Genomic DNA, 23,207 nt, shown 5'->3' with positions numbered 1-23,207 from the left:
GAGGTTTAACCACAGTGACGCATGTACTCTTTTCACACTTTTTTTTTCCCTCTCTTAGAGTCACCTCCAAACACAACAGCAAGGTTTGAAATGTTTATTTATGAGCCCATTTTATACAACATTAAAGAGAAAACTAATTTGTTTTTATTTTATCATTTTTGGACATGGCTCAAAAAACATAATTAGTTTTAGATTGGCTGCAGTTGTTTACTCACAGTGTGTGAAAATGCTCCCCAATATCACTACTCCATCATGCAGTGTTATCTGTGGTGCAACATAATGTGTTTTACAGTCATGCTACTCAACAAAAAAAAGATAAATGGCACCACTACCAACACCCCCTAACCAACTTTTCTGACTGTGAATGAAGAGCAAATGCCTTGCCTTATGCTTGCCATATGTATACTGGACATCCAGGAAAGAATGTTGACACTTCGGATCAATCATTTCTATTATTATATATCTTGATTCATAAAAAATTTTTAGGAGGATTTTGCCTACACTGAACTCTTGTTTTCAAGTCACTTGAGTAACACTGGTATTGTCACGATGGCCATGAAATAAATAAATAAAACAAGGAAGCACCTGGAACTGTATCATCTTCCCTTTTTCACTGTTTTCTAGTTTGTTACTGTGTTCAGTCACATTGACATGACATGAGAGGATCCAGATTTTTATCAGCACAAGCAAAACACTAATCATCCACTAGCTGATGAATTAGAGCAATAGCATACACAGCAACTTCTTTACCAACAATTTACGCAATACAGATGATACATCAACACTTCTAATCCTGGGCATCGATAACGTTTAAAGTTTTATCATAAATAAGCTTTCATTTGAATTTTTTTACATGCCATCATTGCATGTATGGTTCCTTACTCAAGTGTGAATCTTCGTGCCCCAGACATCCTGTTTATCGTTAAAACTGTCACCCCAGACACTTATTACATTTATTTTTTTATGCACTATTATGCCATATCCTGTTTCAAAGGACAAATTTCCTCTTTCTTACACGTCAGCCGCTACTGCACGTTCACCCTTGGAGTAAATATAAATATAAAAATTTTATTTCATATAACAGTGCAAGTTAATAAACAACTGTGATGCTTAGCATAGATAGTTTTTAGGTCATGCTGTTGGACGGCTTCTCAAAATAAGTAATTTTGGGTTATCTTGGATCTGTTATCGCCATTGCTGAATGCAATACTGATTGCTCAATTTACAAACTCATCTTATCGCTCGTTTACAGACATGATTGACAATGGCAAGATCAAAAACATGTTCTGTGTTGGTATAAACTATTTCTGTCCGAAAATGTGTTGGATATATTCATTTATAATGCAAACAACACTCTCAGAATTTTTTTTTACAAATTATACTTTCAGCTTGTCACTGGGGCAGTACCATTAAAAGGACAACTTTGTATCTTATTTAGCACATTTAAGGTAATAATATGCACCTTTTAGGGGTAAAAAAAAAAGGTACAAAGATGTCCTTTTATGGGGGCTACCCCACTTACAAGCTGTTGTACCCCTAAAGGTAAAATGTTGCTAGAGATTTTGAGAGAGAAGATGTAGGCTACGTCACAAAAGCAAGAGGTGATAGGCTAATTATACCCAGTGGCCTCCATAAGTGGCATTTACACACGCCAACCATAAACTGTTCCTCTTTCTTTGCAGTTTCCTGTGACCAGGTCAAACAAAAAACACATGCACTTTTAATCTGAGTTTTAGGCCTTCCTCAAACTGTGGTTTGAGCCCTGGTTAAAAAAAACTAGCATGTGAAGGTAGCATATGATTAATGTTAGACTGTCTCCAAAACCCTTTCAATGTTAACACTGTTAAGAAAGAGCTAACTTTTACAGATTCCTTATCTGTAGGTTATTTCACTAAACTGAGGACTGTTATGAAGTGACCAGTCGCAAGTGTAATAGCAAAAAGCTGATGCAATGCACCTCTTGCTTTAAATCAGTGCAAACTGACGTGAAAGTCAGTTGATTTAGGTGGTGGCCCTCCTGGTACGTCAGTTTGCATGACAAATGTGCATAACCTAGCAACTGTTCTGGCACTTAGAGATGAGGGCAAATGTCATTTAGTACCTTGTACTACTGAGAACATTCTGCGGTGAACATTTGCACGACATGCTAAGACCACAAGGTTATAGAGGAACAAAGCACAGATAATGCATCTCATACACCTCCACAAAACCGTTACTCTGAGTGTGGAGGGTTTATTAATTCACTTTGCAGAAACCAAAAAATGCTTTTTAATACTATTATGCTATGAGGCTAGAAAGATTGCAGGTTGTTAACTGGACGCTAATCCGTAGCTGCAATGCTTGTTTAGTTTTAGTCACTCACTATTTTTTTTAACTCTCTGCTCTAGGCTTAGTTGAGGTGCACATCTATTTGGGTTTGTTTGTTTGAGTGCCAATGTTTCCATTATACCCTTCTCAGTCACATGATGTTTTGAATAGTGTCATGAGCCCTGTGGTATCACAGTGGTAAAGTGAAAAATTTAAATAGAAAAAAGTGAGAAAAACAAATGACATGAGCGTGATTTCACAAAGCGTGACTTCCTCAATTTTTCGTCAGAGCAAAATAAGATCTTCTAACAACAACTTTCTGAGAGAAATCATTAAAGATTCTGAGGGAATTTTGCATCAATGTGTCTAAAGAAAATAAGAGTATAGTTGATTTCAAAGCATTAAATGGACATGAAAAATATCACCAAATCTATTAAATGCGTGCTATATAGATCTTATTGTGAACAACTAATCTATGAGTATATTTCTTTTTTTCCTTTTTTTTTAATTCGTAATGTTTAATCAAAAGGTTATAACTGGACCTTCCAATGAAAAGTGACAGACTTCTCTCTGGTGATACCCAATGTACTGTGTTAATATAAGGGATTTTTCCATATTGATTCTTCACAGGTGTTTGTTTACATTGTTTTGTGTTTTAGGGCTAAAGGAAATGTGTTATGTAATTCCGTGTACTTTTGGGTTGTAAGTCACATTACTAACTTTTTACTATTTTTCAATAGCATTACCAACCAATTTGAGTCACAGTACATTGTAACACAGTACATTGCAGACTCAGTTATGTAAATTAAGATGCTTTTGTTGTATTTCATTTTGCTACATTTACTTGTTCAAGTTTGATACTGTCACCCTAATTGGGATGTTCTTTCATTCAAAGAACAAATGTAGTTTGTACATATTATATATATTATATTGAGAAAATGAAACACCTATAGATTTAATCATAAATGCAGCTTTATTGAAGAAACAGCGAATGGGAATCCACACTTTGGGGCAGGGGTTTGCATTCATCAAAAGTGCATTGACTGAAGGACCTCCCAGAATTTAAGAGGATTCAGTATCATCTGCATCAGAGATGACTGATGTCTCTGTGTAAGAAAGATGAGGAAAGTCACATGCTGGTCTTGTTGATGACTGCTAAAAACAGTAAAGTCACATGGCGAATGCTCATGGACAGCACAAATAAAAGTTGACTTCAAATCCAACAGTGGATATGATTGCGCACATACCTGTTATAATTTCTTTGACCTTTATTTGACCAGCTGTTGGTAGAAAAAAGACAATGGAATAAAGGCTCACACAGTAATAAAAAGAGAGAGAAAGGGACAAGGGATGAGCACTATTAATTGGCTGAAGTATTTGTCAACATTCATAAACCTGAAGCAGTTTCTGTCCTACACTGCCTTTGCATGTTAGTGTAAAACTTGCCTGTCAGGATGTATCTAGTTTGTATGTCCTTTGGGGCAGGGTTATGGGGGGAGTCCTGGGGGGTGCTGGTGTGGGGCAAAGCCCTCCCTACAGGATGGAAAAGCGCAGATGAGAAAGCGCCCCCCCCCCCCCCCCCCCGCCCCCCCCACCCATGCCCCTGGACCTTTCTTTTCAATAAAAATGCCTATCATCACAACTATTTACATTTTATCTAAATGTTATGGATGAATACGCTGTTTTCCTCATAATTCCATTTGCTGAACAAGTGAAAGCCTTAAGTCAACATCATGTGTCACTTCATCATGTGCATGAAAAGTGAGAACAGAATGATCATCCTATCCGCTTTGTGAAATCAATGACAATTTGCGTTTTTTAAGAATATCTTGACCACTCTTTAAATATAATGAATGTGAATGAGGACTAGGGCTGTCAAGCTTCAAAATGGGAATTAAAAACCATACAAATCATAAACTGCGTCCATATGACTTGATATCATGAATAATTATTTTGATAATCCTTTTACATCAGCTGGATCCAGTTCACAAACCTGTCTAATGATTCAATCACAAATCGGACATATCTGGTTCTCACTAAAGCAATGATGCTGTTAACAGCTCATAGAAGGGGAAGATTATCAGTAAAGTACCTACGGAAATTTTACTCAAAATGTTTGTTTACTATTACACAGAAGAAAAAACGTCATAAGGGTTTGGAATGACATGAGGGTGTGTTAAGGATGACAGAATTTTGAAACATTGAAATCTATCTCTCTCTTATCTCAGATGGCAAGGAGATCTTTGGGTGTTATCTTCATCATCAAATTCAAACTCATATGTGTACTAACATTATGTCGGTTTGAGTAGTCATGCTATGCGTATACTCATATAACAGTTTTGTTAACAGTAACCAAGCAAACACTCAATAAGATTCAACCGTCTGACCACAGAAGCTTTCCAAGGTAGTCAGGAAACTCCCTGATGTCCCTAATGCTTCTGATACCATTGTTGCTGTGGGTCCTTGCGATTTTTTAAACTTACAAAAACCTTTGGTTTCCATTTACTCAAAGATATTGAAACTACAAAACTGCTCTCACCTGAAAAAATGTAGGATGACTCTGTGAACTCGGGCATCCTGAAAGTTAAACAGTACGAATGAAAAAAGATATAAAGAAAATGTCGCAAACAATGCAATTTCTATAAAGGTAGTTGGCATACTAGTTTTAGAATTGTCCTGTGCAATGCTAACATTTTCCAATTTATTTATGATACCAATCAAGCAACTACACCGAATATGTGTATTTTTGAAAACGTCATACCACAGATCATCACATTAAAATAAACTAAAGGCAAAAAGGTGAGTATGGTTGAAATACTCAACATTAAATAGACACATTCCTTGATACTCACATATAGGCTATGTCAATTTTAACCTACGATCCTGGGGCCAGTTTTAAACTTGGCCTCTATGTTAAGACTGTGTCAGTTAATAATTAGTTTGACCAGCTAGCAGTTATACAAGAGGTAATCATTCAGATTTAGATTAGACCAAACTACCTATGTAACTTCAGTTGGGACCAATCTTGGAAGAAAAAAATTAGGTTACTAACTTTTAAGAATAGTCTAAGATGTTTATGCAACTGGCCACACTGATTTTAAATTGAATTAATCATGACCTTGTTATATGTCAACTAGCCATATGATTATGACAATATTTACTTGAAGTCGTCTCCTTCAAGTAGCTTTCTGTAGGTGGAGATCTCAACATCCAGGGCGAGTTTGATGTCCAGCAGCTCTTGGTAGGCCAGGATCTGTTTGTGAAGGTCTGTTTTAGCCAACTCTATGGCTGATGTGAGGCTAGCTATCTGTGCCTGATACTCAGCAACACCCACACTAGACTGAGCCTGGGCTTCTGCTAAGCTCTGCTCCAGAGACATGTTCTGAAAACATAAACACAAACAAATGTTCTTCTTCATAGATGTCTGTCATGATATGTTATGTTTCAAAGACTAAAGGCCTTTACAAGAATGATAACTATAAGCCTCCACACCAACAGACGATAACATTTTGTTGTGCCTGCTGCAGTTTTGTTGTCTGCCACTTTAAATGCTCAAGCTCTTTAAAGCAGATTCGAATTGGCTGTCAATGGATTTTTAGCTAGAATGGATCAGCTGGGGGGAAAAAATTCTCTGAAAGTGATTCCAATGATATCTTTCCTCTGTGTTGTTAATGATATAATTATGTGTGGACTCCACTATTTTCTTAGAATTAGAACCATTATTAAAACTTTAATTTGTTATCATTATAGTCATCGTCCTTGGTGTGAGGGTGTGGGTGTGTGTGTGTGTGGGGGGATGGGGGGGGGTGTCACACACAATAAGATTAGGGTCCATTTCTCACTATTAACTAACTATTAACTTAAACTTTTGCCTCAGTAAACTCATAATTACTGCTTATTACTAGTTAAGGTAGTTGGGAAGTTTAGGTATTGGGTAGGAAGACAAAGTCCCGTGACCTCTGACCCCTCGGAGATAAAAGGAGGTGACCAGAACATTGTTGCCAGAGAGTTTGGAGGTCAAACGCTGCAGAATCACGACTGTAATAGAACGAGCCATCAGGATGATGATGATTCAGATGTTCTCGTATCATCGCCTTCAGCCTCAGAGAACAAGCTCCTCAAACATCATCCATTATGTAGCGCTTGGTTAGATTAAAAGGGATGTAGACTATGGTCATACAGAATAAGATATGCTTTATAAGTACTAATAACAGCCAATATCCTAGTAATATGCATGCTAATAAGCAACTAGTTAATAGTGCGAATTGGACCCTAAACTAAAGTGTTACCTTTTTTTTATAAAGTGGTTTCATTGAATAATTGTCCAACTTTACCGTACGGTAAAACAAAAACACCTAATTATTGAGCACTATGATATCTCATGTTAGACATCAAATTTATTGTAAATGATGTCATAAAACTCTCGAAGCCACTGAGTTGTTTGGGAAACTGTCACTTCTGCAGCAGAACAACTTCACTTGTGGCATTGGGGCTTTTGCTGCCAATTCGAAACGGCTGAGATCAATAAACCACTTCCTATGTGATCTGTTTCCTGTCTCAGACAGCTGTGATTTATTCAAGAGATGTTTATAATATGCTGAGAACCTGTGCTGAAGCATTTCTCACAGCTGACGAACATTTCTCAAGGGACCTGCCACTGTTGAGCAGCTTTACCACCTGAACAGCCCTAAAAATACCTTCCTCAAATTCCTTAAATTGCACTTAATTTCAGTGCTGTCAAAAGTGCCTTGATTTGGCCAATATTACACATGAAGTCTAACACTTACCGCCGCCACAAGCCCTTGCAGCTCTAAATTCAGTGTCTGCAGCTCTTTCCTGGCTACTGTGATTTCTACTTTGGTCGATGACACGGCTTCTGTGTTTTTGGCATTGGTCGTCTGCATCTCATCCATCTAGATTCATAAGTAGAGAGTATAAGAGCTATTAGCTGGAATGCCAAAATTATCGAAACATTCAGACAATGTGAGCACTTCTTGTGTGCAGACCTTGAGTTTGTAATAAGCCTCAGCCTCCTCTCTATGTTGCTGCACAGATTTATCATATTCCATTCGCATCTTGTTGAGTGCCACAGAGATGTCAAAGGACTTCCCGGTGTCTACTTCAATCATTGAGACTGAAGTGTCCATTGTTGTTGTTCCCAGTTTAGATTGCAAAGATGACAATTCCTAAAGTGATAGACATAACACAGAGAGAAAATAATAAAAAGAAAGAAATACATACTTGTATTAGGATGCATTAAATTCCTCAAAAATCCCATAGTCTCTTACATTTTTACAAAACATTTAAAAAATGCTGTTCTTTCAAACTTTCTATTCATTAAAAGAAACCTGAAAAAAATGTATCATGGTTTCCACAAAAAATAGTAAGCAGCACTGTTTTTAACACTGATACTAATAAGAAATGTTTATTGAGCAACAAATCAGCATTTTAGAATTATTTCTGAAGGATCATGTGACATTAAAGACTGGAGTAATATGCAGAAAATTCAGCTTAATAATAAATAAATTAAAACCTATTTAAATCCAATATTGTTAAACAATTTCACCATATTAGTGTTTTTACTGTATTTTTGATCAAATAAAGTGAAAACAATAAAATAATATAAATATATTTGCTTTTTTTATATTTGCAAAATTTCACATTATCTTGATTACTCCTTGCATGTATGCATTTCAGATTTTAATTGACGGAAATGTACCTCATCTTGTGTTTTGCTGACAAAGTCCAGTTCATTTTTCAGGCTGGAGAATTTGGCATCCAAATCAATTCTTAAGTCAGAGGCCAATTCAATGTCCTGAAAAGGGATACAGGCATTTGTGGTCAAAGTTTTATCTACGAACAACAAATTAAATCAATAACAGATCGTTTTTAGTATACATTATGTTACTGGATGTCATCCTGCCTACCTTTTTCATGGCAGCAATATCAGACTCAAGCTGAAACTTCACTCCTTGTTCAAAGTCAAGCCTTAGTGAAAATCCAAAAAAAGAACAATGTTATTTATTGACAATATGTTGTATATTTCAAGTGTTCAAATAACATTAAGCATTTTAAGAAAAAGAAAAAAACTATGCCATTGAAAAAAGGAAACACTCACTTAGCCTTCAGTTCATGGGCTGTTCCACGGACATTGTCCAGCTCAATCTCCAATTTGACAGTGTCGATGGTGAGAGTTTCCAATGTACTGCGATACTCACTCAGCTGGGCCTCATACTCCACCGTGGCAGTCATGGATGACTCTTGGGACACATCCGTCCCCCCAGTCAGCTGGGACAGCTTGGCCTCCAGAGCTGCGTTCTCATGTTGTAGCGCCCGTACTTTGGCCATGTATGTGGAAAAACGGTCATTGAGCCCAGAGAGTGTGTGCTTCTCAGCTGCTCTGGAAAGTGTTGGGGCCAAGGCAGAGCCTGATGCTGGACCGGAGGCGAGTGCGGCGCCTGCACCGAGTCCTCCTGCAGCAACAGCGCGACCCATAGCGAATGCAGGACTGGAAAACAGTGCACCACCACCACCTCCCAGTGCCAATCCTGCTCCACCTCCAGCACCTCCACCAAGGCCAAAACCAAGGCCAAGACCTCCACCGGCTCCAAAGCCCAGTCCTCCTCCCAGGCCAAGAGCTCCACCTAAGCCAGCACCACCTCCTAGCTCCATACCCAATCTTGCTCCACGACCTCCGTATCCCCCCGACATCCTGGAAGAGTCAAAGGAAACAGACAAAGCCATGGTGAATAGCTATGGATGAGTGCTGAAGGATCAGAGTTCGAAATGAGCAGAGAGTGCAGGCAGAGCGAGAGACTAATGCTCGCCGTTTAAATACACTTAAGGGAGGGAGGGCAGTGCAAAAAGAGACACTTTATTGAGAAAGTATAAGTTGTAACTCGTCTCAGTGGCAAGGTATGGCGTCGGTTGTCTGTTAAACCTCAAAATACTCTCACCTGCAGGCATATTTTCCTTCTAGGACGGGACTTCAATCTAAATGATGTATTTGCAGTGAAAGTTAAAAGATGTATATCACCCTTAAAACTCATCAACCATATTTTTAAATGGCCTTATTTTCTTTTGGAGAATAACTCAACTAAAATGCAAAAACAAAGACTGTTTCCAAACAGGTTTCCCAAACTTTTATGATCTGCTGTCTTTGCTTGTGGACATTAAAAAACATTTTCGTTAATTAAAATAAAGCTCTAAAATAAATATATTTTTACCCAATTAAATGAGAATTTGAAATCTTGCCTTAAGTTGAAGTATACTAAAACTAAAATAAAAATAAATTAAAGATAAACAGAAATATAAAAAAAAACTAAATATAAAATGAAAATAACTCAAACTTAAATTCAAATGAAAACTGAAAATATAAAAACAAAAGCAAATTCAAACAAAAAAATATATACGAAATACTATAATAGTATATACTCTTAAATATTTCTTCGTCAGCAAATATTCTGAGCTGTGACGTCAAAGGCAACAGACAGGAAAAAATTAATTAAATATAATTAAATTAAAATAATAAAATAAATATACAATCGAATATACAATTTATGCTTTTAAGAGCATCTACTTTACTATAACAGAAAATATTAGTGATATACATGCTGCTTGCATGTATATTTAATTAAATTTATTCTGATTACATTGCTACTTTAGACTGGTCAACGGTTCTTTTTAGAACCCACACATTACCAGACTTTCACAGTGTTCCGAACACAACAAACTCCCACAGAAGCATGAACCTTGCTGCTAGGAGATGAAAAATGAAAACAATATGTGTTCTAAAATTGGCTCAATATATCAAACATGTTTGATCCACTGACTGGTTGGAATCATAGTCTGAAGCTAAAAAGTCTGAGCAAATCATACACTACGCAATTTTCTGTGAATTTTGTAAGCTCCAGCCTTTATGCAATTATTATCATAGATCTCTTACATAAGGTCAGTGCTTGGTATCATGGACATTAATAAAATTTGGAATCTGCTTAGTCTTGAAAGTCTATACTATGCTCAAGGGCAGACTCTACTGATAGGTTTGTGCCTGTTCTGATGGCAGGTGAAGCACACCTTCACTCATTTTGCAAATTCAAGGCATGCCCATGGCATAATTACACTCAGCTGCTACATCTGTGATTCTTATTATAGAGCAATTAAAATGTAATCTAATAGAAACCTTTATCTTATGAAGAGAAAAGCCAAGACAACTCAATTATTGTGAAAAAAGTGAAAATTAAATCATTCAATACTAGATTAGGATCTCTGGATGCAGACGCAGAATCAGACATGAAGATCAATGTAATGTATAAAATCCCTTCAACAATAAATGATGGGGAAGGGAAGGGGAAATCACATCCTGTTGTTCTGATCAGAAGAGGAATTGTCTGTGGTTCAGTGGAAAGCAATGACTGTTTTTGTTTCTATAAATCCCAGAACAGTCTAAAGTGCACTATGCACTTCTCCCAGGGTTATTTAGAATATTTAGAATATTTAGAATATTTATTCTGACACTTGGGGTTTATTTCAAGGGAAAAACTCATAGGTTAGGTTAAACCTTTTTGATTTACATATATAACAGTAAATTTATTCATAACGCAGAAATAACTAGTAGTACTCTGGTGATGAACTTGGCTGGAAGTAAATCAAAAAGTACATCAAAATGTATGTGGTGTATCTTATTGGTTCAAAAGGCCCCTTTGAACAAGATATTCTATGAGCTCCTTGCTCTGAGAAACAATTGCGAAACCAAAGTTGAATCTGGGTTACATACTAAAATGTTGGTGTTTCTTTTAAAATTTATTTTCGGTTTCATAGTGTAGGTCCTGAAAGCCCCTGAATTTACATAAATGTCTTCAAACAAAATGACAAGACAGACAGACAGACAGACAGACAGACAGACAGACAGACAGACACAGACAGATATATATATATATATATATATATATATATATATATATATATATATATATATATATATATATATATATATATATATAATAGATAGATAGATAGATAGATAGATAGATAGATAGATAGATAGATAGATAGATAGATAGATAGATAGATAGATAGATAGATAGCAGCAAAGCGTCCTGGTGTGCCATACAATTGCCATGTTTAAAACGATTGCGAGTGTGATATTGTTTTACAACAGTTAAATAAAGAAGTTAATATTGAGAAACTTACAACTTAGATATAATGTCATCAGATACTTTGTCTATTTTGCTCTGACAACAAACATCTCTAAAAGAAACCACTGCACTGATAGCAACACAACGTGTGACGTTACTGAGTAAATCAGTGTTCCCTCTCGAACGGTCAGTCGTATCACGTAGCTATACGCTATGGGGAAACTCCTTTTCTCTGAATACTGAAGCCTTTTGTATAATAACGTAGTGCTACTGCACAGCTAGCATAGTGCTGAGACTTACTTGCACGCTATTGGCTGGTCAGTGGTAACTGCATGAACCTATGGCAGAGCAGCGTAACTGCTTGAACCAATCGGTGCGAAGGCCGCCATGCTGAGTATAGAGCCCGCCGAATAGGTGGGGCATCTGCCTATGGATTTTGCCATAGATTCAGATTTATCTCCTTCAGCGACGATCTTCAGACCTTCGCTGAACTCCCTTCTACGAAGCCTTCGCCTTCTTCGCCGAGACAAGTGGAGCCAGTAGAGGAACAGTGAGCAAGCCAGCGGACTGACTGATCCAGAGCGCTCAATTAGCTGGCAATCCTTAGGGAGCTGTCGCGTTGTTTCCCTGTGCTCTCCAGCAATCTTCAGGCGTATCCTTTTTTTCTTTTTCATAATTTGTCTAAAAGTGCAGCGACGTTGTTGCAAATGTCTTCGTCAGTGGTCAGTGGTAACTGCACGAACCTATGGCAGAGCGGCATAACTGTGCGAACCAAACGGTGCGAAGCCCACCATGCTGAGCACAGAGCGGCTTCAGATGCGGGGGATTGGACGGGCTCTGTGGAAGACCCCGCCCCCTTGCCGTCTAAGCAAAGCAGCGACTCCAGGGCTGGAATTGAAGGCGAGCTGATTCGTGTCCTTTCCAGAGCAAACGATGAGCTCGGTCTCGACTGGGCCTCGCCTGAGGAGCCCACATGCAGCCGACTGGACGAGTGGTTCCTGCCGGGGTGCCAACAGGCCCCTCACTAGAGAGCCGCATCGTTCTTTCCAGAAGTTCACGAGGAACTTACGTGGCCGCCACTCGAAACTATAAATCCATAGCCAACTGGGTCGAGGCATGGAAAGCCATACCTGGTGTGTCACAATGGGTTATGAACACAGTAGAACAAGGCTACTCGCTCCAATTAAGCTTGCATTACAAAGTGCATGGATCCAGCACTTTCTCCTTTGAGACAAATGGGAATACGCATCATGAACTACCTCGATGACTGGCTCATCCTGGCCCATTCGGAGGCAGAACTGATCTCTCAGAGATCTGTGCTCCTTAGCCTAGGACTCAAAATAAATACAGCCAAGAGCTCTCTGCTTCCCAGTAAGAGGATCTCCTTCCTGGGTGCAGTTATAGACTCAGCCCAAATGAAGGCGTGGCTATTGAACCAACACTTTCTGGCTATTCAGCGACTTGCGAGCTTGTTCAGAGTGGGGACCAAGAGACCCCTCAGAACCTTTCAGAGCATGCTAGGCCTCATGGCCTCCACATCATCAGAACTCCCACTGGGTATGCTACACATGCGCCCCCTGCAGTACTGGCTGAAACCACAGGTTCCCCCCCAAGCATGGCACTCAGGCCATCTTTATATCGGGGTAAACCATGGATGCACCAGAGCCCTGGCCACCTGGTTGAAACCCAGTCTCTTCAAGTCAGGGGTGAGTTTGGGGATATTCTCGAGACGAACGGTGGTCACCACAGATTTCTCCAACACAGGATGGGGCACTCTGTGTGAGGGCGAACTGCCTCCAGCTCTTGTACGAGCACGGAAGGGCCGGTTGCATATTAACTGCCTCGAAATACTGGCGGTTTTGCTGGCCCTCAAAACCTTCCTACCAAGTCTGCCAGGTTACCATGTCCTGGTCTGTACGGACAACACAACAGTAGTGTCCTGTATAAACCACCAGGCCGGGGTCAGGTCGAGAAGACTGTACATACTGGGCAGAAGTCTCATCTTATGGGAAGATAGCAGCCTGCGCTCGCTGAGAGCGACGTATGTGCCAGGCAAACTGAACCAGGGAGCAGACATTCAGTCCCGAGGCAACGTTTCCCCAGGGGAATGGACCCTCCATCCCCAAATGGTTCAAATGATCTGGAACGTCTTCGGGAGGGCAGAAGTTGACATCTTCGCCTCCGAAGACAATTCTCATTGCCCAATATTTTTCTCGAAGAACAGGGATGCGCAGGCCCACGAATGGCCCAGCCTTCCCGTTTATGCTTTTCCTACAGTCTCGCTCCTCCCTCAGGTCATAAAAAGGATCAGGGAGGGCAGACATTCAGTCCTAATAGTGGCCCCTCTCTGACGGGAGCTAGTGGACCTCGCAGCAAGTGTTCTAAGCACAATCAGCGAGGCTACAGCTCCGTCTACAAGACGCCTCTATGCTCTTAAATGGTCTGTGTTCTCTGGCTGGTGCTCAGCCAGGAACCAGGACCCAGTCTTGTGTGAAGTATAACTGATACTTTCGTTTCTCCAGGAGCTGCTGGATGCAGGGCATACTCCATCCACGCTCAAGGTCTACGTGGCAGCCATTGCAGCCTTCCATGCACTGGTGGCTGGCCAGTCAATAGGGAAAAGCGGCATGATTGTCCGCTTCCTAAAGGAGCAAGAAGGCTTAACCCTCCAAGCCCTCTTACGGTGCCCTCCTGGGACCTATCAACGGTCCTTCGGGCCCTCAAGACACCCCCATTCGAGCCGTTACAAACGGCCGAATTATAACCGCTCTAGCTCAAAACTGCACTACCGCTAGCCCTAGCATCAGTTAAGCAAGTGGGGGACCTTCAAGCGCTCTCTATGAGCTCTCTATGGCTCTCCTCGCCGTCTACCTTCGCCAGGTTCTATAACTTGGAAGTCCCTGCACTGCAGGCACATATCCTTTCTGTGTGATTGAAGCCGACCTCGGTGAGCCAGGCCCATCATAATTAGTTTTTATTTGCCCATTCAACAAGTCATGTCAAAGGCCCTTGCTTCGAACCCTTATACAAGCGTCCCAACTTGGGTATCAGAACATGTCGTTGCACCTGTCATAGCACGACCTGATTGGATTGGTTTCCCGTAGCATATAGCTACGCAATACGACTGACCGTTCGAAAGGGAACAACTCGGTTACTAACGTAACCTCAGTTCCCTGAGATAAGGAAACGAGTATTGCGTATACAGCCGTGCTATGGCTCACACGACTTGGGGTTCGTCGCTTCAGTCGATAAATCTGAATCCATGGCAAAATCGAGTGTCTTTTATAGGCAGATGCCCCGCCCATTCTGGCGGTGCTCTGCCCTCAGCATGGCGGGCTTCACACCAATTGTTTTGCGCAGTTACGCCGCTCTGCCATAGGTTCGTTCAGTTACCACTGACCAGCCAATAGCGTGCGAGTAAGTCTCAGCACTATGCTGGCTGTGCAGTAGCACTGCGTTATTATATAAAAGGCTTCGGTATTCGCAGAAAAGGCGTTTCTTATAGCGTATAGCTACGCAATACTCGTTCCCTTATCTAAGGGAACCGAGGTTACGTTAGTAACCGAGTCGTTTCTGTAAGAACGAACCGGTTGAAGTTAAATAAATGATTAAATGACTCGTTCAGTAAAACATTGTTCCTGAATAAATCAATGTTTTGAAGGAATCAGTTGAGTGAATTATCTGTCAGCATTGACCACATAAATGCATTTTTTTTTATCTGTGATTAAAAAAGATACAGGCTAATAAAACCTTATCACTTTCTCGTGGGAAAAAAAGTTCTTCTGAATTCTGTTTTGATGACAGTTGAATGCATCTGCCCCCTGCAAACAGGATGATGTGGTAAAGATTACTTATCAAATGCAAAATCATCTTGTGAAGAAAGTAACTCTTGCTGTTGCCTATTTCTTCCTTACCTGTTTATATGGGGTTCTGTGTAGCCTATATCTCATAAACACATGGCCTACCACATACACATGTAGGCCTACTCTCTTGGGTCATTGTGATGATAGTTTAGTTTCCCACTGTCAAACAGAAAACATACTGAGAGGGGGACCTGGATTGGTCCATAGAGCTTTCCTGAGAAGACCACTGTGCTGAGACAGCTGAAAACTGCCTAGCGGTGATGAACAAAGAGCAGTGACCAGCATCACCAGGTCTCTATCACAATAGTATTAAAACAAAGAGCCTGCTTTCCAGAAGGCCAGGCCAACATAAAGAGGCATGCACTGGTAGCTGTTGTCGTTTAGCTGAGGGGAGGTCAGTGGATATTTACGCTTGCATTGTGGTCATGTCTATTGACTAATAGTGGTCTGTCACTTAAAAAGCATCAGGACAGGAATGCCTCTGCCACGACGTCGATCCTCCTTCCTGGGCCAGGCTCCTGTGGAGCGGCCCGGCGGTGTGGGCCTTATGAGTGCAACAGGGATCTCTGCACCTCGGGGAGTGTTTGTAGGCATGGCTCCCACTGGAGGTACCAGCAGCCTGGGTGCACGCGTGTCCCGCAGAGCTCTGGGCATTAGCAGCGTGTTTATGCAGGGCCTTAGAAGCACCACGGTTCCTATGGTGACCCAGCTCGGGGATCGAGCCCACCAGTATAGCTTCGACAGCCTTAACACTTGTCTGTTGGAGTATCGTGATAAAGTTCACGCTCTGGAACAACTCAACCAACAACTGGAGGAACAGATCAGACACTGCTTAGATAGGAAAGCCGTCAGCGCCGGGTCATGGACTGGCCTAAAGCAAGACTGGGAGGATGTTTATATACAGGTAGGAGTTGGACTGTATAGATCAACCAAAGAGGTCAAAGAGCAAACTTTTAATTAAATTAATTAAAACTTTTTATATATTTTAAATTAAAATATTATTTTTTTAATTTATCCATCATAAGATTTTTTTTGTAGAGAAAATATCTTAAATTTAAGTTTAACTTTTTTTTACACCACACTGAAAATTAGTTTTAAACATAAATCTAACAACATGTAGTGATATTTATGTGTCAAAAAAACAAACATTTGACCATTTATTTAGAGAATGTTTATTTAGAGAGAGAGAGAGAGAGAGAGAGAGAGAGAGAGAGAGAGAGAGAGAGAGAGAGAGAGAGAGAGAGAGAGAGAGAGAGAGAGAGAGAGAGAGAGAGAGAGAGAGAATATTGTCAAACTTTATATTTAAATTAATTTAGATATATATTTTCTGGGAACAGGTTTTATAAAAAAAAAAATTAACCTCCTAGTACTCATGAGGTAAAAAAAATACTTAGGGCGAACATGCTAACATCTTCCTGCTTTCTCTAAGGTCAGTGAGGCCACCATGGACAATGCTCGACTTATGCTCCAGACTGAGAATGTCCAAGCCAATGCAGAGGAATTCAAAGAGAGGTGTGAGTGTGCTTCATTGATTAAAACAGAGAAACAGATTTTGATTGCTCTAGCATTTATCTGAACAGATTTCCAGCAAAGAGTGTGCTTTTATGCACAATTGTGTAGGTACGAGAATGAGCAGTCGTTCCGTAAAGCAGTGGAGGAGGAGATTAACTCTCTGTACAAAGTCATCGATGATGGAAACCTGACCAGGATGGACCTGGAAAATGATATTGACAGCATGAAGAATGAGCTGATGAATCTAGAGCAAAGTCATATGGAGGTGAAATAAGACCAGCTCAATGATAGAATTATCTTAGAGTTAGAGTTAAATTGGGATCTTCTTTTGCTCTTCTTTAGGATGTTAGAGTGCTCTATGAGCAGATGTCAGGGCGTGAGGTTAATGAGCCGGATGTTCCCACCGAGACCAGCCTGGACCAGATTCTAGCTTTCATCCGTTCCCACTGGGAGAAGGTCATTGAGAGGAACCGTGCTGAGACTGAAGCCTACCTTGAGGGCAAGGTAAACCATAGAACATGAATCATATATATATGGGTCCTTCTCAAAAAATTAGCATATTGTAATAAAGTTCATTATTTTCCATTATGTAATGATAAAAATTAAACTTTCATATATTTTAGATTGATTGCACACCAACTGAAATATTTCAGGTCTTTTATTGTTTTAATACTGATGATTTTGGCATACAGCTCATGAAAACCCCAAATTCCTATCTCAAAAAATTAGCAAATTTCATCCGACCAATAAAAGAAGTTTTTTTAATACAAAAAAAGTCAAATAATTATGTTCAGTTATGCACTCAATACTTGGTCGGGAATCCTTTTGCAGTAATGACTGCTTCAATGCGGCGTGGCATGGAGGCAATCAGCCTGTGGCACTGCTGAGGTGTTACGGAGGACCAGGATGCTTCGATAGCGGCCTTAAGCTCATCCAGAGTGTTGGGTCTTGCGTCTCTCAACTTTCTCTTCACAATATCCCACAGATTCTCTATGGGGTTCAGGTCAGGAGAGTTGGCAGGCCAATTGAGCACAGTAATACCATGGTCAGTAAACCATTTACCAGTGGTTTTGGCACTGTGAGCAGGTGCCAGGTCGTGCTGAAAAATGAAATCTTCATCTCCATAAAGCTTTTCAGCAGATGGAAGCATGAAGTGCTCCAAAATCTCCTGATAGCTAGCTGCATTGACCCTGCCCTTGATAGAACACAGTGGACCAACATCAGCAGCTGACATGGCACCCCAGACCATCACTGACTGTGGGTACTTGACACTGGACTTCAGGCATTTTGGCATTTCCTTCTCCCCAGTCTTCCTCCAGACTCTGGCACCTTGATTTCCGAATGACATGCAAAATTTGCTTTCATCTGAAAAAAGTACTTTGGACCACTGAGCAACAGTCCAGTACTGCTTCTCTGTAGCCCAGGTCAGGCGCTTTTGCCGCTGTTTCTGGTTCAAAAGTGGCTTGACCTGGGGAATGCGGCACCTGTAGCCCAATTCCTGCACACACCTGTGCACGGTGGCTCTGGATGTTTCTACTCCAGACTCAGTCCACTGCTTCTGCAGGTCCCCCAAGGTCTGGAGTCGGTCCTTGTCCACAATCTTCCTCAAAGTCCGGTCACCTCTTCTCGTTGTGCAGCGTTTTTTGCCACACTTTTTCCTTCCCACAGACTTCCCACTGAGGTGCCTTGATACAGCACTCTGGGAACAGCCTATTTGTTCAGAAATTTCTTTCTGTGTCTTACCCTCTTGCTTGAGGGTGTCAAATATGGCCTTCTGGACAGCAGTCAGTTCGGCAGTCTTACCCATGATTGCGGTTTTGAGTAATGAAACAGGCTGAGAGTTTTTAAAAGCCTCAGGAATCTTTTGCAGGTGTTTAGAGTTAATTAGTTGATTCAGATGATTAGGTTAATAGCTCGTTTAGAGACCCTTTTCATGATATGCAAATTTTTTGAGATAGGAATTTTGGGTTTTCATGAGCTGTATGCCAAAATGATCAGTATTAAAACAATAAAAGACCTGAAATATTTCAGTTGGTGTGCAATGAATCTAAAATATATGAAAGTTTAATTTTTATCATTACATAATGGAAAATAATGAACTTTATCACAATATGCTATTTTTTTTAGAAGGACCTGTATATGTATATATATATAAAACGGTTAGTTCCAATCCTGGATTCTGATATGTCAATAGTTGTGTTTTATTCACGATAACCCAACGGTTCTATGTATCAATCCACACTTACACTTACAGCTTATATATTATATATACACACACTTGCCGTATATATTAATTTATAGATATTACACGACAGATAGAAATTAATACTTTTATTCAGTAAGGATGAACAAAATAAACTGTAAAGAGATTTTTAATGTACAAAATATTTTTATTTAAATAAATGCCTTTATAATCTAAGAATCCACAAAAAATGTATCACCATTTCAACAAAAATATTAAGCAGCACAACTGTTTTTTTATCTTAAATAATCTAAAATCTTATTATCTAAAATAATAAGAAAAGCTTCTTCAGCATATTAGAATGTTTTCTAAAGCTCATGTGATACTGAAGACTTCTGAAAATTCAGCTTAATAAATTATAGGAATAAATTATATTATGTATTAAAACAGAAAGCAGCTATTTTAAATTGTAATTAAATTTCACATTATTTCTGTTTTTACTGTATTTTTGACCAATACATGCAAACTTGGTAAGCATAAGATACTTAAAAATCCAAAACTTTTCAACGGTTGTGTAATTTATATGATCAAATAAATATATTTTAAAAATATTTTATTAGGCTACTGGAAATGTAAAAAAAAAAAAATAAGTAGAACTTAGCATTAACCAAAATGTATAAATGCTGTAAAAGTATTGTTCGTTGCTAGTTTATGTTCAAATATAAAACTTTATTGAAAAGTATAACACATCATTTTACCTCAAATTAATACGTTGGAGTCCCGATCACCTTGTTGGAATTTATTTTACGATAATGACCAACAGACAAAATATTATCCCTGTCATAACATGAAAATCCCCTATGTGTGAATGTACAGCAGGCCGAAAGTGTGATCAGTAAGCTGAGTCGAGGAGAAGAGGAGCTTGAGAGTCTGAAGACAGAATGCAATGATGCTGGGTGCAAGATTCAGAGTCTGCAGGCCGAGACTGAGTCTATTAGAGCTCTGGTAGGACAACTTTCTCAAAGTGTGATGCAAAAAAATCATATTCAATTGACTGAACTTTGTATGATCCCTGATTCCCTGCAGAAACGAGGCCTGGAGAACGCCCTCAACGATGCCAAGCACTGGCATGGCATTGAGCTCCAAAACCTGGGCTCTGTTATCGGAAAGCTGGAGGGCGAGCTCACAGACGTCCGTGGGGACATCGAGCAGCAGCGTCGCGACTATGAAACCTTGCTCAACAACAAGATGAAGCTGGAGATGGAGATTGGAACGTATCATGGAATCCTGGACGGAGAGGAGAGCAGATTCCACTCCTCCACGTGAGGCTCATTTTCAATCTGCTTATGACAGGAGGACATGGACTGTAAAAACAACTAAAGGCCTGACTCAATCTTTTTTCTCGTTCTTCCGAAGACTTAATTTCTTTGAAACTCTCCATAGTTTCAGTTTGTGTTCTCTCAGGGGATATTGTAGCCTATGTAACCACAATGCTCTGTACTGTAGGTTCCCCGGTTCTTCAGTACCTGAGGGACGAACTGACGCCACATTTTCCACAACTGAACCACAGAGCTGTCCACAGACAGAAGGTACGGTTTCAATGTAATAAATTGTATCTACAAAACATATTTCTCAAATGATCGGATTGTAGTATGAATATTAAGCTTGATAAAAGAGATGATCAAGGGTCTTTGGAGATTAATTTTTTTTTGTATGTCCTTCGTCAGGTTCTAATGCTCCTGCTGCTCCAGAAGAAAGAAAGAATGAATGAAATATTTCATTAATTTTCTTGATTTTCATTTGTTTCTCCTCACTTGTAGTTTACAGCATCTATAGACTACATGATTGCTGTGCAGGTTAAGAAATGAATAAAAACAAGACATAAATTGAAGATCCACTCATTAAACATTGACTTGAATTCATTTTTAATTAGCATTTAGCTGATTTTATATACAAAGACGCTCCAGTTGATTCTCTAGCCTCTATGATTCCATATCCTGATCCTATATGCCTATATTCTGTTCAACTCCCACGGGTACCAAAGCCATAAATGATAGTGTGGGTAATATGAATAATTGACTATGGTCAAAACTGAAGCTCCTTAACACGATAATGACACCTTGTGGTTATAATGAGACGTCTATGAAATTGCCACTTAGACATTACTTCAAATCCATGTAATCATTCTGAACTATCATTTCTTTGTTTAGGAAATCCTCAAATAACAGTTTACTGCATGCTTAGGGTAAAAACACAAAGCTACATCAAAAGACAATAGCTGACTGACATTTCTAGTACAAATAGGTAACCATGGTGTGTTTAAAAAAAAAAACTGTCCCGCATTTACACTAATCTAAGCAGTTTCGTAAAAACTAAATGTTTTATATAAAAAAGTGCAAATTCATGCAAAATTAAGAAATGACAGTCTAACATAGTATACTAAACCATAGCTTCATAAACAGATAAAAAACAAGTTATTCTTTCCAACAGAAACTGAATGAATGTTATTCATATTTAGGCATATGAATTATGCAGAATTTGGATACAGCAGATTTCATTTCTCTGCTCTCGTTGGGTCTCCAATAACTGAGAAGCATCCAGCACAGTAACGGGCCGGTTTCTTTGTGTTAGCAGAATTCGCTCTTCTCAGACGGAATCCAAGACTGCTGACCCTCACATCCTATGAACATCAGCACAGCTGTAATATTCTACATATATGAACAAATAGGTCTGATTGTGTCACATCACAAACACACTTCTCACCTGTGAGTTTCCTAGTGTTATACTTTCCGACGGCTGTGGATCTGATGGTTGGACCAGTAGAGGTGTCTGCATGATGAACAACAAATGAATTGCATCAGTTTTTGCTATTATTTTCAATATAACCAGTTTTAATGATATTTCCATTTAATAAAAAGATTCTTATACCTTCTGAAGTGGCTCCATGGGAAAAGCAGCTGAGAAGTTCAGCATGGAGATTAGCAGCAACACCAGCAGAGCTCTTTGCATGTTCCCAGTCATCCTTCACTCTCATACTAACAGTGAACAGGCACACGTCTGTTCAATTAAAACACCACTCAAAGGGTGTGACCCAAAGTTGTTGTGCGTCAGGGAAAATTACAGCACAGGGCGGCATTGTGTCCATAAAATCAATGTTTATTTAAGACATTTAGGAATTATGTGAAAAAGAATATTTTAGTCCCACACAAAAGATCTCAGTTAATGCCGTTCCTTCAGGTTAAATGGGAATGTTTTTAAAAGATATCAGGGTGACCAACTCGATATTTGTCCCTGTTGAGCTCTCCCATCTCATACGGAGGTAGCTGAGGAATATATTCAAACACATACAGAAAATATGATCTATATATATATATATATATATATATATTAGATTTATGTAAAACGTAAACTTGATTCTCATTTAATTGACTACAATGTGCAATGCTATAAAAAGAATGATTACAGCTAATAATAAATTAAATGTAGAAATACTGCATCACAATTGGAAATTAATACAAATTAAATCATAAAATAAAATCAGCAGAGAAACGCAGTATTGGAAATATGAGAAAGAAAATATAAACCGTGTTAAAAATTCACAGTCAGTTATCCTAATTTCAGATGGGTTATTTGAAATTAAAAGCATAAGGTTAAAAATATATACAGTCATAAACCATAATTTGGAAATTTTTTGCACAAAGCACAAGGGAATGTTCTATTTATAGGCTATCTCCAACACTCATACTTCTACATAGTGAATAATCCTGAAAGCATCTGACAAGTTAATCGTCAGTTAATTTCAATTTCACTCTCCCTCTTTTTGGTACGTATACTGACTCTCAAAGATAAGAGAGAAAGTAACAAAGAAAAAAAGAAAGGAAAAAAAGACATGGGATTAGATGGGCACATCACAACCCATCCATCCAGTATACAGATCTGGTGATCAGCAATCCCAAAATCAATAAGATCTGCACATTAAAACCTGACCTGAATTCAAGTCAATAAAGTGGTGAAATCAAAACACAGTCCCATGTAAAGTAGAAAGTCATGGCACATCTAGCAGATGTTTGTGCAGACACATTTTGCTCACATTAAATTTCCATCATGTTCTGCAAAACAGCAACATTCATTATGAGCAATATCCCAAATAACATACGATTAGTACTTCTAAGTAAGAAAAATTCTTGATAAAATAGATTTAAAAAC

General features: G+C 39.2%; 2 protein-coding genes and 1 long non-coding RNA gene across 4 annotated transcripts; 1 reads left to right on the top strand and 2 right to left on the bottom strand.

Annotated features, from left to right (window-relative positions):
- Positions 1 to 3,261: 3,261 nt before the first annotated feature.
- On the bottom strand, positions 3,262 to 9,162 carry LOC143739082 (thread biopolymer filament subunit gamma). Of its 2 annotated transcripts, XM_077231343.1 has the most exons (9): positions 8,426 to 9,162; positions 8,235 to 8,295; positions 8,027 to 8,122; positions 7,314 to 7,493; positions 7,095 to 7,220; positions 5,469 to 5,689; positions 4,847 to 4,884; positions 3,555 to 3,587; positions 3,262 to 3,413 (listed from the first exon to the last, which is right to left on the bottom strand). In XM_077231343.1, exons 1-9 carry the CDS (start codon positions 9,049 to 9,051, stop codon positions 3,370 to 3,372), a joined length of 1,425 nt encoding a protein of 474 aa, XP_077087458.1. In that variant the 5' UTR covers positions 9,052 to 9,162; the 3' UTR covers positions 3,262 to 3,369. The 2 variants fall into 2 exon arrangements, with proteins under 2 accessions (XP_077087458.1, XP_077087374.1); XM_077231259.1 differs by having other exon boundaries at positions 3,262 to 3,587.
- A 6,225-nt stretch (positions 9,163 to 15,387) lies between these two features.
- On the top strand, positions 15,388 to 20,842 carry bfsp2 (beaded filament structural protein 2, phakinin). Its single transcript, XM_077231073.1, has 8 exons — positions 15,388 to 16,211; positions 16,737 to 16,819; positions 16,928 to 17,084; positions 17,162 to 17,323; positions 19,878 to 20,006; positions 20,088 to 20,323; positions 20,508 to 20,590; positions 20,729 to 20,842. Exons 1-8 carry the CDS (start codon positions 15,783 to 15,785, stop codon positions 20,770 to 20,772), a joined length of 1,323 nt encoding a protein of 440 aa, XP_077087188.1. The 5' UTR covers positions 15,388 to 15,782; the 3' UTR covers positions 20,773 to 20,842.
- Positions 20,843 to 20,909: 67 nt separating this feature from the next.
- Positions 20,910 to 22,156, bottom strand: LOC143738999 (uncharacterized). The gene is made up of 3 exons (XR_013204121.1): positions 21,930 to 22,156; positions 21,765 to 21,830; positions 20,910 to 21,681 (listed from the first exon to the last, which is right to left on the bottom strand). It is a non-coding gene; the product is annotated as an uncharacterized LOC143738999 (long non-coding RNA).
- Positions 22,157 to 23,207: the final 1,051 nt, after the last annotated feature.

This window comes from Siphateles boraxobius, unplaced genomic scaffold, assembly GCF_051911475.1.
Source record: "Siphateles boraxobius isolate OS27281-9 unplaced genomic scaffold, OSU_SipBor_1 1, whole genome shotgun sequence".
In the NCBI taxonomy this organism is placed as follows: Eukaryota; Metazoa; Chordata; class Actinopteri; order Cypriniformes; family Leuciscidae; genus Siphateles; species Siphateles boraxobius.
This window is presented reverse-complemented; position numbering and strand designations above follow the sequence as displayed.

Excerpts from the sequence above, each read along its gene's own strand:
- LOC143739082 (XM_077231259.1), bottom strand. The coding sequence starts at position 9,051 with ATGGCTTTGTCTGTTTCCTTTGACTCTTCCAGGATGTCGGGGGGATAC. Across the intron at positions 5,690-7,094 it reads TGCAAGGGCTTGTGGCGGCG|AACATGTCTCTGGAGCAGAG; the intron begins GTAAGTGTTAGA and ends TTATGTTTTCAG. Across the intron at positions 3,588-4,846 it reads GTCATCCTACATTTTTTCAG|CTGGTCAAATAAAGGTCAAA; the intron begins GTGAGAGCAGTT and ends TTCTACCAACAG.
- bfsp2 (XM_077231073.1), top strand. The coding sequence starts at position 15,783 with ATGCCTCTGCCACGACGTCGATCCTCCTTCCTGGGCCAGGCTCCTGTG. Across the intron at positions 20,007-20,087 it reads CTGAGTCTATTAGAGCTCTG|AAACGAGGCCTGGAGAACGC; the intron begins GTAGGACAACTT and ends GATTCCCTGCAG. Across the intron at positions 20,591-20,728 it reads GAGCTGTCCACAGACAGAAG|GTTCTAATGCTCCTGCTGCT; the intron begins GTACGGTTTCAA and ends GTCCTTCGTCAG.